General features: G+C 34.4%; 1 protein-coding gene across 2 annotated transcripts in view; it reads left to right on the plus strand.

Annotated features, from left to right (window-relative positions):
* Positions 1-18,198, plus strand: part of LOC106461229 (sorting nexin-17-like) — a 60,170-nt gene that overhangs the window by 11,913 nt on the left and 30,059 nt on the right. For both annotated transcript variants that reach the window (XM_013921030.2, XM_022388092.1), the window contains exons 3-5: positions 7,440-7,557; positions 10,834-11,009; positions 15,612-15,699. In XM_013921030.2, the coding sequence (XP_013776484.1) occupies positions 7,440-7,557; positions 10,834-11,009; positions 15,612-15,699 (382 nt within the window). The remainder of the gene's footprint in view (positions 1-7,439; positions 7,558-10,833; positions 11,010-15,611; positions 15,700-18,198) is intronic.

Consider the following 18,198-nt stretch of genomic DNA (forward strand, 5'->3'; position numbering starts at 1 on the left):
ATATATATATATATATATATGAAAGGAAGAGTTCTGTCTCAGGATGGATTTCCATCAATTGAAAAAAGCTAAATTTGTAAAATAAAAATTCTAACTTCATAATTTCAATACTCCAAACTATTGGACAAATGGCTACTACAAATGTTTGCTTACTTTGAAACATTCAGACAAAAGTTTACCAGTATGCAACTTTGTAAAAGCTTGGAAATCTTGTAGACCAGCATGTATATATTAATAATATAGTTGATCAGTAATTTTCTGAAGTGAAGTATGCATCACATCGTGGTGAACATGCACAGTTTATGTGCTAATTTAGTGATTCAAAGTAATTCCCATACACAGTCATGAAAGTAATCAAACTCAATCTAGATCTATATTCACTTTGTTTTGTCTGTAATTGGTGTAAACTTGTGAGTGACTTAGCCTATAACAACGTAACTTGGTTGTAAGTTGAAAAACTAAACAGTCTAAAGTTAACATTAACAATGATGTCATCGTAAGCATGGTAAGGTTAGGTACTAAGGAGACTTCCGTGGCTTCATGCTTAGTAAGCCTGTAAAGTCTTAATGCCAATAATATAGCCTAACCCAAAAGTTGTACACTAAATCTAATATTATTTTCATATAAATCTACATCATAATTCCATTATTTCAGTTGTGCCTTGTGGTATTGACTAGTGTTGCAACTTTAACTTAGTAAGTGTAACAAGTCTGTTACTTGCAAAAGGGGTAGTGGGCAATTGCCCAAAATTTTTATAGAGCTGTTATTTCACTAGATTAATGTTATATATACTAATGCTGGTATAAATATAGTCTATAATAATGTACATGAATATAATGATTATGGTCTATTCTAAATTTTACATTATTTTTATAGTTACAATAAAGGGTCTCATTTTATTTTGTAGACTTGCTGGCTGTGTCTTTATTAGATCTTACTCTATATTTAGAATGGGATATATCAAACATGTAGACTTGCTGGCTGTGTCTTTATTAGATCTTACTCTATATTTAGAATGGGATATATCAAACATGTAGACTTGCTGGTTGTGTCTTTATTAGGTCTTACTCTATATTTAGATTGGAATATATCAAACATGTAGACTTGCTGGTTGTGTCTTTATTAGGTCTTACTCTATATTTAGATTGGGATATGCCAAACCAGGCTCATGTTTGGAGGATCTAGAAACAAATCTGTAAAACAAGTAGTAGTGGCAGTGGCTCCAGCTAAGAGACACACAGGATAGACCATATAGCCAATGGCTGATGAAGCTGGACAGCCAAGAAAAGGCTTTCTGTAAAATATGTTGATGAATATGATCTTTTAGCAATACAGTTCTCTGTGCAATAGGCTTCAGATAATGGCTCTGATTGCATTTTAGAGTGTAAAAACTGTTCATCTTGAAGCACTCATCTCCCCTGTATCTCAGTGTGTTTTCAGTTAATTCAGCTTCTCCCTGCTGTATCCCTGTACACACATGCACACACACACACACACACACTACCACCTACTCCTGAGAATATTATAGATTAGATGTTTCACTGATTGCCATTTTACCAAGCTAAAATATCATGATAAGTTTGCATATCTCATCTGACAAAGATTATCAACTACTGGAATGCTTAATCACTTACTTAATAAGAAAAAGATAGACTTCTGTGCTGAACTGTTAAAAAAAAAATGCATAGTCTAGCTGTTATGACTTGCAGAAGGGATGACAAAGATACTGTTGAAACAGTTTACTGATCATAAGTGTCCCTATAGATGTTACCAAACTTTAAAGTGTTTCAGAAAAACAAACATAGTCTTATTAAGGCAGTAATTAAAAACTATTCTCCAAATAAGGCAGTGAATACATGTATATGAAAAGTTAATACCAGTTTGTTAGCAATCACTAGTCTTTTGTTATTGTTATATAACTTTGGATTTATACAGGTGAGCTTAATAAATTTAATTGTGAGAGTGAATAATTTATTTTTTCTCAATTCGGTGGCTTGGAGCAACTGAGGATTTTAAACATCAGTCTTGAAAAGACAAAATAAAGAAATACCATAGTAAATGGAACAAACTATCAGAAGACTTGGAATTAGAGAAACTAGTTTTGACACATTCATGTTACTTCTTCAGTCTTACATTGTCATCTGTGATTTTTCACTAATTGCCACAAATGATATTGTGTTATTTTATTACTATGCATAAATCCGCCAGCAGTAATCAGTGGGATTAAGTGCAATATTGATAGCATTTTTAAAATTTGTTTGTGTGACTTTATGTTATTAGCGACCCTGTAACTAATCACAACCTATTTGGTGAAAAAACAGTTTAGAAAAATATATTTCAAAATCTAATGGGTTTTACCTTCATTGGTAATTCTACAGTTAAGTGTGAAGCCGGGTCATTTACTTTAACTCTGAACATTAGGTAATGTTTTTCCTCCTATCTTGCTTTTCCATAGACATACATGTATCTTTAACAGTTATGGCTAGTTTTAGGTAATCTACACATAATTTTCTGGCTGGAAGATTCTTATTGTTGGTTCTTTCTTTACACTGAATTGAAACAGGCAAAAACATTGAATTACTATATATGTAACATTAACTGATGTACCTGAATAGGGCTGGGTGATTAGTGATATTTTCCAATTGATTAATTGATGGCCCTATTAATCAATTAATACCATTTTCCATTAGTATTATAGTACATACAGACAAAAAAAAATTTGATGGCAGGTGCTCCACAAAGTTGCCTTCCTACTAGTCAGCAGTTGAAGAAGAAAAAGTCTGTAAGAAAGAAGGTTGGTGGTAGGTGCTTCCAGAAAGTTGTTTACCTGCTAGTTAGAGAATGGAAAAAATATAAATGGACAAAAAGTTGGTGGAGGGAACTACCTAACAGTAACTTTCCTGCTACTCAGCAGTTAAAGAGGTTAAACAAAAAACATTTGCTTTATCTCTAGTTAGCAGTTATAAATTAGCTCATTTTGTTGCTTTGTAGTTAACAACAAACATAATAGCAATATTTTGATTACATGGATAGTGATAACTGTAAACTCTAATATCTGAGATGATACCTCACCTTCATATAGAGAATAGCTTCATTCTTTCATGCATCTGCATGCTACTAACCTTGAGCCACCTTCCACCAAAAGAAAAAACATTTAATGTGAACTGCTCTAATGAATGATGACATAAACATACAATGATAGCTCTCCACCAATAGGAACGAAATGCAACCTCCTTTTGTTTGAAATAACTTCATTCTTTTCCTCTGCATTGTCTTGAATGGATGTGTTTCAAAATAGTTAATCAATTACTTGGGATTTATGATGACTTCCCACTGAGTTAACTTTCATTTAAATTTCCCTGGTTTAGTGTTCATGATTCACATAACCAGCATAGTTTTATTTACATCTATTAGAAAAATAAATTTTGTTATGGTGTTTCCTGCCATTATTAGTTATAAAATGATGGTGACTTTTGCCTCACCACGATAGTCACGATGTTCCTAATGTTGGAACTGCGGGAGCCTCCTTCTTCCTTCCATTCAGCCAGTGTTCCTTCTCTGAAGTTTGAACATGATGATGATGATGATTTTGACCAGCTATTTTCTCCACTCTTTTACTTCCCTGACATTAGGGTCTTGCTTATCGTGTTGGTGACTACATTGTGGAGACCCATCTGCTTCTTTTCACCAGCCTGTGGTTTTCATTTTCATCTGAGTTCTTCAAGTTCTCACCCACAGGCTCTCTTTCCACTTCACCTTCTCATTCCCCGTTTTTGTTTTCTTTCCTCCTCCCTCTGATCCTCTTTATCTTCAGTGTCTCAAAGATCTGATCTCGGATTGCTTGGCCAAGAATGCCTTCAAGAGGGCATTTACCCCTACACCTAGTTATCACTCATCTGTTGTGGGCCCTAAGAAGACAAGGGACTGGTGTCCAGTAATCAATTTTTCATCTCTGAACTGTTTTTTTGTCATCCCCTGGTTCCATATGGAGGTGTTTTTTCTCATTGGTGGTTCTTTTCACCCAGACTGTGGATGATCAAGGTCAACATTTCAGACCATCTTTTTACACATTCTGATTGCCCTGTCTTCTGGACATTTTCTTTGTTTTGTCTATGAGGATCAGGTTTTCCAGTTTCTTGCTCTTCCTTTTGGCATTACATCTGCTCCTTGTCTTCAACTGAGTCATGGGGGCATTCACCCACCTTGTTCATGAAGTGGGGCTGATGTTCCATTATACATGGATGATTAGTTTCTTCTCACTTCTTCTCAGGAGGACTCCTTCTCTCACACCTGCATTCTTCTGCAGGAAGCTGTGTGGTTTGTCTGGCTTGTCAAGCCTTCCAAGTTTTTTTTGCATGCCCACCCTATATTTGGTACATCTGGGTGTGTGTGTTCTTCACCTCCCATCTTAGTCAGGCTCAATCTTCACCATTTCACTTACAAGCAGTTGAATGTCTTATCATCATGATTTCTGCTTCTCTTTTACACTCTATGCACAAGGTTCTTTTGCTGTTGGATCTGTTGCTTCTCTCAAACCACTCATTCCTTTAAGCTGCATACACATGCACCTACTCCAGTGGAAATTGCAGGACCTTTCTCCAGATGCATTATTCTCAGTTGTGTGCTTCCCCTGTTTTCTTCTCAAGGACATTTCTTTGTGGCTCAACCATGCCAATACTACAGTGATCATCCCCTTGCTGTACTCCAGACCAGATCTATAGCTCTTCACAGATGCTTCTCTGTCAAGCTGGGGTGTGTCTCTGAACAACATGACTTTTAACATTTGGACTTCAGAGGAACATTCACTCCACATTAATGTACTTGAACTTCCCACTGTCTGTTGGACATGTTCACATTTCTTCCCACTTCTCGTGGATCTGTTGGTCATGATCCACTCTGACAATTCTGGTTGTTTCTTATATCAATCATCATGGGAGAACCTGTTCCAGAACTCTTTACTTTCACACATTGGACCTGCTATTTTGGGCTCAGGTTCATCTCATAGTTTGTCCTGTGCTGGGGCTCTGAACTTTGTAGAGGATCACTTCTTTCTCAGCTAGACAAGGTTCTATGCATAGAGGGGTCTCTCCACCCTTAGGTTTTTCATTGCGTTTGCTCTCAGTTGAACACGCCTCTCATCAATGCCTTCATCACTCCTTCAACACCAAATTTCCCCTCTTCTATTCGTCATTTCCTCATCGTTCCTCATCCTTTGGCCCTGGCAATCAATGTTCTCAGCCAGTACTGGTCTTACCTTTTTCTGTATGCCTATCCTCCTTCTTCATCTTTTCGTTCATGTTCTTGCTTTGATACACAAGACTCCTTGTCAGGTTCTTTTGGAGGCTTTTCTTTTCACCAGCTCAACCCTGGTTTCTTCCACTTCATCAGTTCGCATCTGAGCCCCTTTTCCTCTCTCTCTTGCTCCATCCACACTTCTCTCTTTCACCCAACTATGTCGTCTCTTCATCTTCAGGTGTGGAATTTGTGTGATACATTGCCCTTAGAGCTAGACTTTGCAATCATGTAGCATTTGTGCACATCCTCCTAATGCTGTGGACAAGTTATGGAACCTCATCTGTCCAGTTGAGGTTGTGTATGTATATAGTTAATTCTGTTTATATTTTACTCAGAATTACACCTCTCAGAATGAATTCCATTTGTGCACATCATCCTAATCCCCGAGGATGAGTTCTGAAACCTTGTCTGTCCAGTTGAGGTTGTGTATGTACATAGTTAATTCTGTTTATATTTTACTCTGAATTGCACCTCTCGGAATAAATTGCATTTATGCACATCCTCCTAATGCCAAGGACAAGTTATGAAACATTGTCTGTCTGGTTGAGGTTGTGTATGTACCCACCCTTATCAGATTCATTTCCTACTTCAAGCGCAGTGAGCATACCTGTTCCAGAAGTAGTGTGGTACCCCATACGTGTGCTTAGTTCATCTCAGAGCACACCCATTCATTCTGGGAAGTCACTTTCTACTTGGTTTCTATGTTGTGAACCTAAACCAGCCCCTAGTTTTGTATGAGTGGAAGTTAACATTTTTCTTACACTGAAAATGTATTTCCGATAGGTACTTACCTTCCTCTCACACACATCCCACCCTCCCTTCCCATGGCCGATGTTCTTTTAGAACCTGCCAATTCTTGAAAGTGAAGATTGAGTGAGAATAGCAGAGGGAGCTAGGTGCACCAACATAGTTGGCACAATATTATTGGTGGAGAGTAGTCACATGATATGTATATGTTTAGAAATGGCGCAAAATTGATGGGGTTATATAGACTAATATGTTGATCATCAAAATGTTTTTTAGTAATGCTTAGAAGGTAGAAGAAGATCGAGATAGCTTTGTGCGAGGAGAGTTAAGTACCTATCTGAAATACATTTTCAGTGTTAGAAAAAGGTTAACTTTGTTCTGATCAAATGTAGTAAAAGTTTTCAGTGAAGTTATAGAGGTATATGTCTCATTCATCAATTAAAAATGAGCTTCACGGAACATCATCATCATAATTATAAATAACCAAATACACAAGCTTTTGTTGGAAAATTTCTTAACACTGGCGCTTTTCTTATGTATGATAAATAGTTATTCTCTTATACTTTTGTAGAGAACATAATATACATATTTTATGTAGTTCACCAATACATTAAAATGTATGTTATAAAAAGATACTCTTTGAATTATAGTGGTCCTTAGAACTCAACCATATAATTTTACTTTTTATCCACCCTGATCATGAAGGTTCATGAGTGATGTAGCATCTTTCTGTCTGTCCATCCATTTTATAGACATTTACTTTTTTCATAATATCTAGAATCTATGGTTCTAACCAAAGATTTTAATTAAAGTTCACAAGCCTAGGGGTTAAAATGTCAAGATCACCATTTACGAAATATAAATTTGGTTTCTCCATAAAAAAAAAAACTACAAAAATATGCAAACATACCACATTTCTGAACACACCAAAACCAAATGAAAAACAAATGGTTGAGTGGAAATCAATAAATTTACTGCAATAAAATTTGGCAAATCTATTTTCAGTTTAAAGTTTCAAACTACATTTCAGAAATTATTTTTGAGAGCAAAATAAGTGCAGTGTCAGCAATAAAGAATTAATGAGATTCACAAGTAGAAACTTAAAAATCACAGGATTACATGTACATATCAGTCCATGTTATGAAGTGCAGATTAAACTGCAATTTGTTGCTTAACTGTAAACTGATTGTATGTACTTGCAATTCAGTAGTGGTAACATACTATTGGTTTGACAAGTCCCACTACTTTATTGTGAAATATTAATGTTCTCTTTGTTCTGTTTTGTTCTATTTGTTAGTAGTTTATATTATAGTTCTTAGAATTAAGTTAACAGCAGTTGTGATTCCTAGTAAATGTATGAATGAACTGTTTTAAAATGTTTTATTATTATGCTCTAGTTAAAGAAAGAGTACAAGTCTGTACGTCTGCCCCAGTTTCCTCCAAAGAAGCTTCTTCCTTTGTCACCTCCTCAGCTGGAGGAGCGTCGAATCTTACTGGAGAAATACATTCAAACGTGTAAGTCTATAAGCAGTTTTCATGAATACACAGTTTCATTATTAAAAAACTTTCTAATAATTATATATATTCTTTTTTGACAGTTTTTTTTTCCTTGCCAATGCTTTTTTTTTCAAATAGAGAAGAATATCTGAAAATAAACAGAAAATGAGAAATAATTGATAGCAGTCATATTTTTCTAGATTCTAACAATGTATATTGCATTATATACATAATGAATAATGTTAAAGATTACAATGTAAAACATAGGTACCTCCACTGTGCTGGTCATAATTATAACAGTGTATACTACCTCAAAAATACATCCTACGCATACGAGTTGGGGTTAAAGTGTGCATGCTACAATCTTTTATAGAGTGCCATTTAACATGGTATTATGTATTTGATGTCAGAGTTATAAACAATATTTTACCCTAAATTACTAATTTAGCAACAGTTAGTGTTAGAGGAAAGTAAATACTGAATACAATATACAGAAATACTGAAAAGCTGTAGATTTGCATTTAGCATGTTTTGAGGGTACCAGTTGCAGTGTGCAAAATATACAATGGACAAAGTATTTTTCTTCACATGAACATGACATTTTACTCCGACATGCGACATTTCAGTCTAAGTCAGACTGATGTTGTCAATTCACAGACATGTCTCGAGTACAAATACCTTTGTTACTCATCTGAAGTTTTGTGTATTATAGACTTGTACATTTTATTAAAAGCTTTTCATATTTTGTGTATACACAGTAAATATAGAATTATCATCAATATTCCTTCTCCAATACAGAGTTGGTCCAATGGAATTAGCCCATGCATATTAGATTAAAGGACAAATGTTTATTTCATTATTTGGTTATTGTTTCTATATAATATTGTGATCTTATGTGTCTGTGAAGATTTTTGGCAGATGTATAGACTGTTAAAGATATTCAACACAGAAACAACTGGCAGTTCATTTTAGTATATCCAATTTTTAATGGCAAAAATGGGGACACATTATCAAACAGCTAAACATCTTAGAGAAAGTCAAGGAAGTCCAGCAATTTTACATAATGACTATAAACTGAACAACATGGGCATTAGAAACTGACAGTCCACTGCTAATGGACTTCAGAACATCAGTTGGAATGATAGTCATTGAGCATAAGTACACCATAATGTCAAGAAGAACTATATCATCCTTGTAATGCACACTTAGCTTCTTTGGACTATGTTGAGGTCACTAGAATTGGAAGGTATTGTATTAAGTGTCCGTTCTTTTCATAAATGTGTTCCAGTTTCATACCTACATGTATATCATTGACTGAAGATTTCATTTCTGGAGATCCAAAAGTAAATTTTACATTCACTGCAACATTTTTGAATATGGCTGTTTCAATGAAAATTCAACTATGGTATGAGGAGGGAAAAATATGGATCGGTGTGCATCTGAGAGATGGATTTACTACAGAATAATATATTGATGTAATATTGAAAGTAGTAGTAAGATATTTCATTGAAGCAGTAGGGTAAGGTATTGCATTGATACAGAATAATACTAGGTCTGATTCCAGGAATTTAATGGATAACCATGCTCAAGAAACAATAAGCGTCGTAGGTTGCCCAAGAAGAAATTTGGGTGTTAATTTCACACCTTTCTTTCCTTCGATGCCATATACATCAATATCTTAACCCACTTATGACATCATAAAGCTTGGCATTGTTCTATTCAAATAATGGGACATGAACCTCCAAAATGTTATGCACTGACTACAGAAGCCTGCCCTGTAGGTACAGAGACTGTTTCAATACTTCTTGAGGGTTATACTTATTATCATTGATGCAGAATAATGCTGGATCAGATTCCAGGAATTTAATAGATTACCTTGTTCAAGAAACAAAAAGAGTCATGGTTTGCCCAAGAAGAAATTTGGATCTTAGTTTCACACTTCTCTTTCCTTGGATGTCATATACATCAATATCTTAACCCACTATAACATCACAAAGTTCGGATTTGTTCTATTCGAAGAATGGGACATGAACCTCTAAAATGTCATGTACTGACTGATCAGAAGTCTGCCCTGTAGGTACAGTGACCGTTTCAATGCTTCTTAAGGGTTATACTTATTACTGAATTTCTCCATTTGCCTAGTGTAACTCTTTCAAACAGATTAAATCACTACAACCTAACACTGACCACTTAAGTGATTGTACCTACTGATATGAAACAGACTCATAACTTTATTCAGTGAATAAATATTTCTCCTAACTTATCCTCTGATTTCAGTTGTTAATTTGGTTAAAAAATACTTATAAAATATTGCCTTTTTAACTTGGAGGATTTTATTATTATATTTAATGCATGGGTGATGTCAAAAATCGAAGTTTAAAATAGTGAATATATTGGTCAAGGCTATTACAGTATATTATCATCTGATGTGCATGTACTTGAATCTACCACATATCCAAGTTAAAACAGATAGATATACAGATCAAAGCTAGAAAGAATATATAATACTTGCTGGGGTACCCATCCCCTGGACAGAAGTTATGTAAGTTCATGATTAATGACAGGTTATCTTTAGGACATGAAAAGTTGCTTCCCTTATACGTAATTGTAAAAAAAAAAAAGAAGCAAAATTGTCCATAAAAACTGCAAAACACAATATGAAACTGCAACTTTGCATGTATCTCTGCATGGTCCCAACAAACCTTCATGCCAAATTTGGTGAAGATCCATCAACAAGGGGTGAAGTAGTGGTAAAAAACAAAAATGTCCATAAAAACACAAAATACAAAACTGAAAATTTGAATGTCTCTCCCCGTGGACCCAAAGAACCTCCATACAAAATTTGGTGAAGATCTATCAACAGGAGCAAAGTAGTGATTAAAAACGCAAAACTGAAAATTTGTATGTATCTCCTCATGGACCCAATGAACCTCCATACCAATTTTGGTGAAGATCTATCAACACCCAGCAAATTAGTTACATGGACATACAACAGACAGTATTTTTATACTTATATAAATTTAATACACATGTATGACTGCTGTATCAATCCATTGCAATAAGGATATAAGATAAAGATAACTGTATTATGTGACGACAAATATATCACCAAAATAAGCCTAACATTATGTTATTGTGTTTCTTGTGATTTTATATATATAATATTGCATGCTTTTGTAATTGTATATTTAAGGGATATACCGCTTCCATTGTGTTTTACTGTCTTCATAAAAAAATATGCACTTTTTATTTTTTACTGATACTCTCTTCTCTCTCTTTGCATTTTCACTACAGTATCTCAGGATCCTGATATTGGGGACTGTAACATATTTAGGGGTTTTCTTTTAAGTGCACAGCAGGAAACTCAAAATGCTACACAAGCCAACATTGACCTGGATGTTTATACAATGAACTGGCACAAAGTGACTGTTAGAGTAAATACAACTGATGCCACAGATACGGTTTTGTTGGTAAGTTCACCTAAAAATTCAAGTTTTTATTTATTTTCCCGAGGATTTTTATTAAAACTGGTTGGAGTAAATATTAAGTGTGAAAAAACACGTTTTTCTACTTCTAAGTTTTGTTTTACATAATCCTTCAAAAATTTTGCTAAATTTCTATTGATTTGGGACTAATGTATATGTTTTATTATCAAATGAGGAGAGAAAATATAATTGCAAAGTGATGAAGGAATTGCACATACCAACTTTTAAAAATGTGCACAGTACATAATGGTATATTGTAACGAGAAAAAATGTCAGTTAGTAAAACTCATATATGACTTAGAAAAATCATAGTAAGGACAGAACTTACAAATATCATGGAGGTGTGCAACTTTTGCATCACCCTGTATTCTACTCAGCATTACAAAATATGTATGAGCACTTGCTAGTTAGGATCAAAGTAGGTAAATGTTAAGCTAGTCATTACCATAAAACCTTGTGTTTATATGCTGCATGTGAATTCAGAGTTTAATTTAAAATTTAAAAATTTTGATAAATACACAATCGTAAAAACAACAACTGCCCATTAGATGTAGACAGGCAAGCACTAATGCTTAGCCAAACTCACATATGTCATGGGAGACATGTTTGAACGGTTACATATTTGGAAACTTTGGGACTTTATACATTGTATTAGCCATGGATGTAGGCAGTAAATTTCTCATTGAAGTTTTTTATAATGTGATGCTTGAGAAAGATTAGATAGTCTAGCATATTAAGAAATGATAAGAGAAATGTTTGTAGAACATTTGTCACAACAACCTATTTAATAGCTCATGGAGGTGGAGTTAAAAAAAGAGCAACATATTTTGAGTACTCTAAAGGGAAGTGGAGAAAACCATGGTTTTAGATCAAGATTTTTGTTGGCTTCCCGATGACATACAATGTGATCATACTTCACAGAAACTTTCCACCACATAATTCCAGTAGTCTACCATTGTAGCTTTTAGTATTATTATAGAAAATTCTGTACTGATGCAAAAACATTTCACTATTGAAGCTTATTTTTTCCAAAGTAATTCAATTTAGAGAAGTTTAACTTATTAGCATATAGGTAAAGTTAAGCTCAAGAGGAATTAATTACGTAAAAAGTAAATTGGTTAGAATAATACTGTTGATGACTACAACTCAATGTTTTGTAACATTTGACACTTAAGTACATGTTTGTTTAGTTAACACTGATAGCCAAAGTACTGAACTGAACGCATTGAAATTGACTTGAGATAAAACATTACATATTATGTACAAAGTTTTGAAGTATTTTGGTAATCACCAGTCAAACATATTTATGAATCAACAATACTCAAAAACAATAGGAAAAATTAAGTTTCCTTTCATTTTGAATGAACAAGTAATTATGATTTCATATTTATCTAGAATTCTGTCAATTGCCAAAACTGGAAGATATTTGTCCGCCAAAACAAGTGAAAGTGGGTCTACTATGTTTGTCACCTGATGTAGTGTAGGTTTTAAACAACTTGGTGTCTCCTTTTCAGTGATAAATCACATACATATAATCCAGCATGAGACCAAATTGTATTTATTCTTTTACCTGCATTAAGATAACAAAGAACACACCATGTTTATTTCTCATTGCAGTCTAAGCTACTCACTTTGGTCATTAATAAACTTACCATATCTCATTATTCCAGAGCCAGATTTTTTGTTAGCCTGAAGAGTTGTGTCCCTTTTAATATATATATATATGTATGTATGTATAATAACACAACTTCTCAGGCTAACAGTATACACAACTTAGTTCAGATATGTACTGAAAAATATGCCTGTGCTACTGCACATACATATCAGTCATCAAATATTAAACAGTGCATACTTGCAGTACAGTTCAGAACCCATTCTAGTTTCTATGACAATCAATGTTGACATCAGTTACTCTCTCCATTTGTGCTAAACACAGATAAGGCTTCAGGTAGCACCTAAAAAGAGTTCTTGAATGATACCGCAGTACCCATAATATCCATCCAAATGCAGAATTTCCACTGCCCATATAATTCAGTGTCACTGTTGCTGCAATAACTATGATCAGGCACACTCTTTCGACCCTCCATTTTTGTTGTATTGGAAAACCATTCTCAGCTTCAAACATGCAGCATAACTTCCATTTTAGTCCTCTTAATTGTAAACTTCACAAGTTTCTTGAAAGTGGCAGGCACATTAGAAAAACCAAATAGAATGATGGAGGAATTGTACAGTTTTTACCAAGTACTGAAAGCAGTCTTAGGTGTACTTTTGTTATCCAGTTTAACTTGCCATTAACCAAAAGCCAGACTTAGTGTGTCAAACCACTTGAGTCATCACCATATTCTGCATCAATTTCATCTGCTAGACACAGGTGCATTTTAAGTGTGTCTTGCCAGTCTGGAAGGCTCTTGAATAACTCCAAGATCCACTGAATCATGGCATTACACAGCTGCTTCAACTGACAATGTACACATCTCACCACTCTCCTTGTCCTCAGATGACTCAAACCAGCAGTGTCTTATGGTGCTTGGGCTGGTTAAAATTTGCCTTGGTGTTCTGTAGGGACCATTCCAATAAGTCTCGGGACATTCAGGTTGCTCTGTATCACCATGGTCCTTCTCTGCTTCCCTTTGTTTCAGACCACAGAAGTAACTATTAGAAGTCATATAATAACATCCTGAGTTTCTTTTAGCCACCTATCATCTCTTGGTCCCAACAATGAAGTGAGAATGTTAACATAGCTTCCATTAATGCTGGCAATAGTTCTGAGTGTAAGTGAGGTCTTCTCTTAGTCCTCAGTACATGGTCTTAGAAAGTTTTCTTCCATCATCATGATTTACAAATATTAGAGTACCAGAAACTCAATCTAAAAAGAAGCTCATTCAAATTATACTCTACAATAACAAAACATTTAGTCATGGCACCAAAATTTTGCTTTTTAACTAGTCCATTATATTCGAGTAAACTGATATTAAACAGCATCTTCAGAATGCATTTTAAAGATTGTTAAATGAAGAATAAATTGAACATGAACAACAAAGGAAAAACAAGTAAAGAGATAAAGCAAATTCGTATTCACAATAATGAAAAGTGTCCATGTTAAAACAAAGCTGGGATGGCTTCTAATTAGTTTGCACTCAAACTTGCTTTGGGGATGGAGAATAATTTCCAACTACATCTGCACAGGAGGACCATAAACCAAGAGCGAATCATGTTCTACAACATTTTCAGGTTAGATGCAGGGGTCCTGTTGCAGTATCCTAAATATCATAGATTACTTATATCAATGATTATTCCAAATGCTATATTCAAAGGAGAGAACCTCAGTACATACCAACTTGTCTTAGTATCTGTGCCCCTCCTTGAGATGAGCATACCCCCACTTCTAGGAAGTGAGCACAGACATAGAACCATCTTTATACAATCTTCTGTAAGACAGCCATTGCCATATTCAACCTTTATCTATTTAAAGCAGAACAAATAGTATATGTTTATGACATTTGGACATCCAGTCTGCAGAACATCTGCATGCACAAAAACAAAACAAATAAATTACTTGAATATATCTTACTAAAGATATATTCAAAACTAGTTATTGAAAGGTGAAATTAATAATTATTTCAACCGTGATGTTTTCAGTGTCTCTGTAATTAAATAAACTATTTGGGATCACTTTATTCACATGACTATACCTTGTCATCTGCTATTTCTAGATGTTCTGTACAAGGTAATGTAAATTTTGCTGGATAAAAGTGTAACATTAAAAAGAAACTAACTGTAAATGCATGTTATTCGTCAATAGGTAAAACTAACAAAGTCACTCCCTAGCAGGTTAAGTGCTATCATTACCTTAAATATGGGTAAAAATGGTTTTTGATTGCTAAAAGTGCTAGAATCTGTGTTCATCAGGTGATTTACTTCTGGATACAGGCAACATTTAGTATATAGTGAACATGTGTCTGAAGATATCCATATAATGATGCACCTGTGTCCAAGATCTATGATTACACTTCTACATCTCATGGGATAATTCTCTTTTCATGTATTACACACTTCTGCGTGAATTTGAAGGCCCCTGTTAATAATACAAAGCAACATGCTTATAAGAATATTTAGAAATGTATTTAGTGACTCTCTTCACTATTCTCTATTTTGTGACAGTTCATTTTATCAGTTTTATTCATATCTTTTAGAGTTTCATTTTGTTGTCTTTTCTATAGTGAAAAAGTTTTAAGCAAGCGCACTTTAATTTTTTAACCTATGAATTTAGTCAAGTTGTTTGGAGCTGTTACTTCAGGAAACTGCCTTGTTCTGACTTCTGAAAAGTGTTAAGTACAGTAGCTGTGTTACATGTAGATGTAGTATCTTAATCTAAGGCTGTAAACTTAATTAGTTAAACTAGTAAGATACATGTAAAGCTGTGTTTCTTTTAGGATTGGAATGCAAAGGTTTTTGTGCTGTAAGATATTAAAACTGAGTTAACTTTATGTTAACTAGAATTAACAGACAGACTATAAGTGTTGTTATTTTTACAGGTTATGCTGTAGAACGTATGGACTGAACTCTGTTTTTTTTTTTCATATTTAGGAAATAGCAAAAGAAATTAATTTGCACGAGGAATTATTGTGTTATTTCTGCCTATACCTAGTGAAAAAAGATGGAACTGACATTAAAAGTAAGTTTTCTTATGTTTTAAACATAAAATTAGCAGTTGAAAGTGCTATAAGGTGGTTATTTGTAATTGATTGCAAATTAAACTGTTTAATTTAGACATTTTTTTTTCACTTTTTGTGAAGATTTTTTTCTTTGATAATTTTCTCATTTTCTTTATCCTTGAGTTTCTTCCATACCTGATCATGTGAAATTATTACCATTAAAATGTTATAATTTTTTTCTTTTGATAGATTTTGATCATCTTGATTTTCATCATTGATAATGAAATTAATACCAACTTCTGCATTAAGAAAAATTCTGTTGTCTTGTTTATAACTTCTTTAACTATCCACATAACAAAATAATTAAGGATGAATATTCCTTCAAAAATGAAGAGGATATGAGTTAATCTCTGACCATTTTTGCTGCTTCAGTAAACATCCCTTGCAACAGGTAGAACTTTCTTATGGATTGGTTTTCATTTGGTAGTACTGTTTGTTTCCCCATTTGAACCTTAATGTGTGTAGAGAAACAGTCATTGATTATGCCATAACATAGGTACATAGAAGAAGCAGAAGAGTTATTGGCATGGTCAAAGGTGTAGCTCCCAGTACCAATTGGCAATTTCATTGGTATTTCCCAAAGTGAAATCAGTAATGGAGTTCTTTGCTAGTCACAGAGGAGTCCATGTTATGGCTGTATTTCAGTGATGGGTGTACCACAGGTTATAAATCATTTGGAGGAAAGTTACACAGAAGTATGCATTGTCCAACAGGATGCCTATGGGGATGGCTTAATTGTGATGTGAACTGATGTCGGCTTGCTTGGCTGCATGGACCTGTACATTGTCCAAGCAAGTACAGTTTGTGGCTTGGGGTGTAAGGACAAAATTGTTATTGTAAGGCCATTCATGGGTGCATTTGGCTTATCAGTATACCTTACCAATGACAACATATGATCCTTAGAGTGTGGGGGGGGGGGGCTATTATTAGAAAGCCATTGCAACAGACCTGTAGTTATTGAAGCTGCATGAATGGTAGTGTTGCATGCTATGTCGTATGAATATAAATGCTATGTCATTTGAATATGAAATACATGCTATATGACCACGAACTTCATTACCTATTTCAAGGGACTGTGAGATATCAGAATTCCATGTCTTATCCATTTTTGGAAGGAAGGTTATTTCATGTTCCTTAAGTTTCATGTAGGGTATTTCATGAACTAATTATGAAATTCTATATAAAGAAGTAATTCACAGACATTAAAAAATTCTGCAGTAAGACGTAAGTGAAGGACTTGTGAAAGCTTCATTAAGAATCATTTGATAGAGTAATGACAGCATCTGTATTAAGGATCAAGTGTTAAACTAATTACAACATTAATAATTATTTGAGTGACTCTAGAAACTTCTACATTAAGACTTATTAATTAACAGGTAACAACTTTTATTTTAAGAATCAGTTAATGAATTATTAGCAGCTACTGTATTGGAATTAGTTGATGGATTAGTGGTGTCTTTTGCATTAGTAATTACCTGATAAACTGTAGTTCAGCATCTGTATTAAAACATAGGACATAACTAGCAACAATCTCTTCCTTAACAGCTAGTTCATATACTGTATTAAGATATTATTGTCAACATGTGCCAGCCTGTAATGTAATCATAATTAGACTATAGCCCTCCACAAATATGAGAGTGAAATGTCCTCCATACGTAGCAGTCCCCAAGAACACTATCCATGAACGAAGGCTCATTCTTTCCTCAGCACTTTTAGCATTCTGAAGTTTTTTTCTAGCATTGTTTTTTTCTTTAAAATTTGTGGGATTGACACTTGCTCCATTACCCTAAGTTCCTTTTTTTTGTCTTGCTCACTTAGTTTGTCTTAGTTGATTTTTCTGTTGAATTATGAGTACCTTCATTTATTTATCTACCTTAGAAAAAGAGGAAACTAACCATTGTCAATCTATGGTCCATTTTCGATCATGAATTCTCAGATTCATGTTTTTGCTACTTCCTGAGGCTCTTACGTTCCACTTAAGGATTTTCCTCCTGTTGTTTCAATAACAGCTGGAGGTGCATTGTCTGTAAACAATGTTACCATCATTGTACATCAGATAATTGGTACTCTTCTGCCTTTTTCATCTCTCCTTTAGTTCCCTCTTTGTTCTGTTTCTGTTGCTTCTGCTGAGCTTGCATCATTTAATGACAACTTTCACAAGCTTTTCCTTCTACCTACCATTGCTTCTAGTTCTTTTCTTTTTGGTGAGGAACAGGCACCTCCACTTTTTTCATTTGAAACTGATTACTCAGGTATGTGACATTCTTGATCTTTTTCAGTAGTTTTTTGACCAGTCGTCTTGGGCTGCTATGCTTCATGAGCCATTGTCTTCTGACTTTCTTTTCTCTCCCCCCCCCCCATCTCCTTACGTACACTTCTTTGTTCAATAGTCTGATGCTCTTCTTCGTCCCAACCTAATGTGCTGATACTATTTAGTTCTTCCTTCCTTCGTCCTTCGT

The sequence above is a fragment of the Limulus polyphemus genome, unplaced genomic scaffold (genome assembly GCF_000517525.1).
Source record: "Limulus polyphemus unplaced genomic scaffold, Limulus_polyphemus-2.1.2 Scaffold918, whole genome shotgun sequence".
NCBI classification, from domain to species: Eukaryota; Metazoa; Arthropoda; class Merostomata; order Xiphosura; family Limulidae; genus Limulus; species Limulus polyphemus.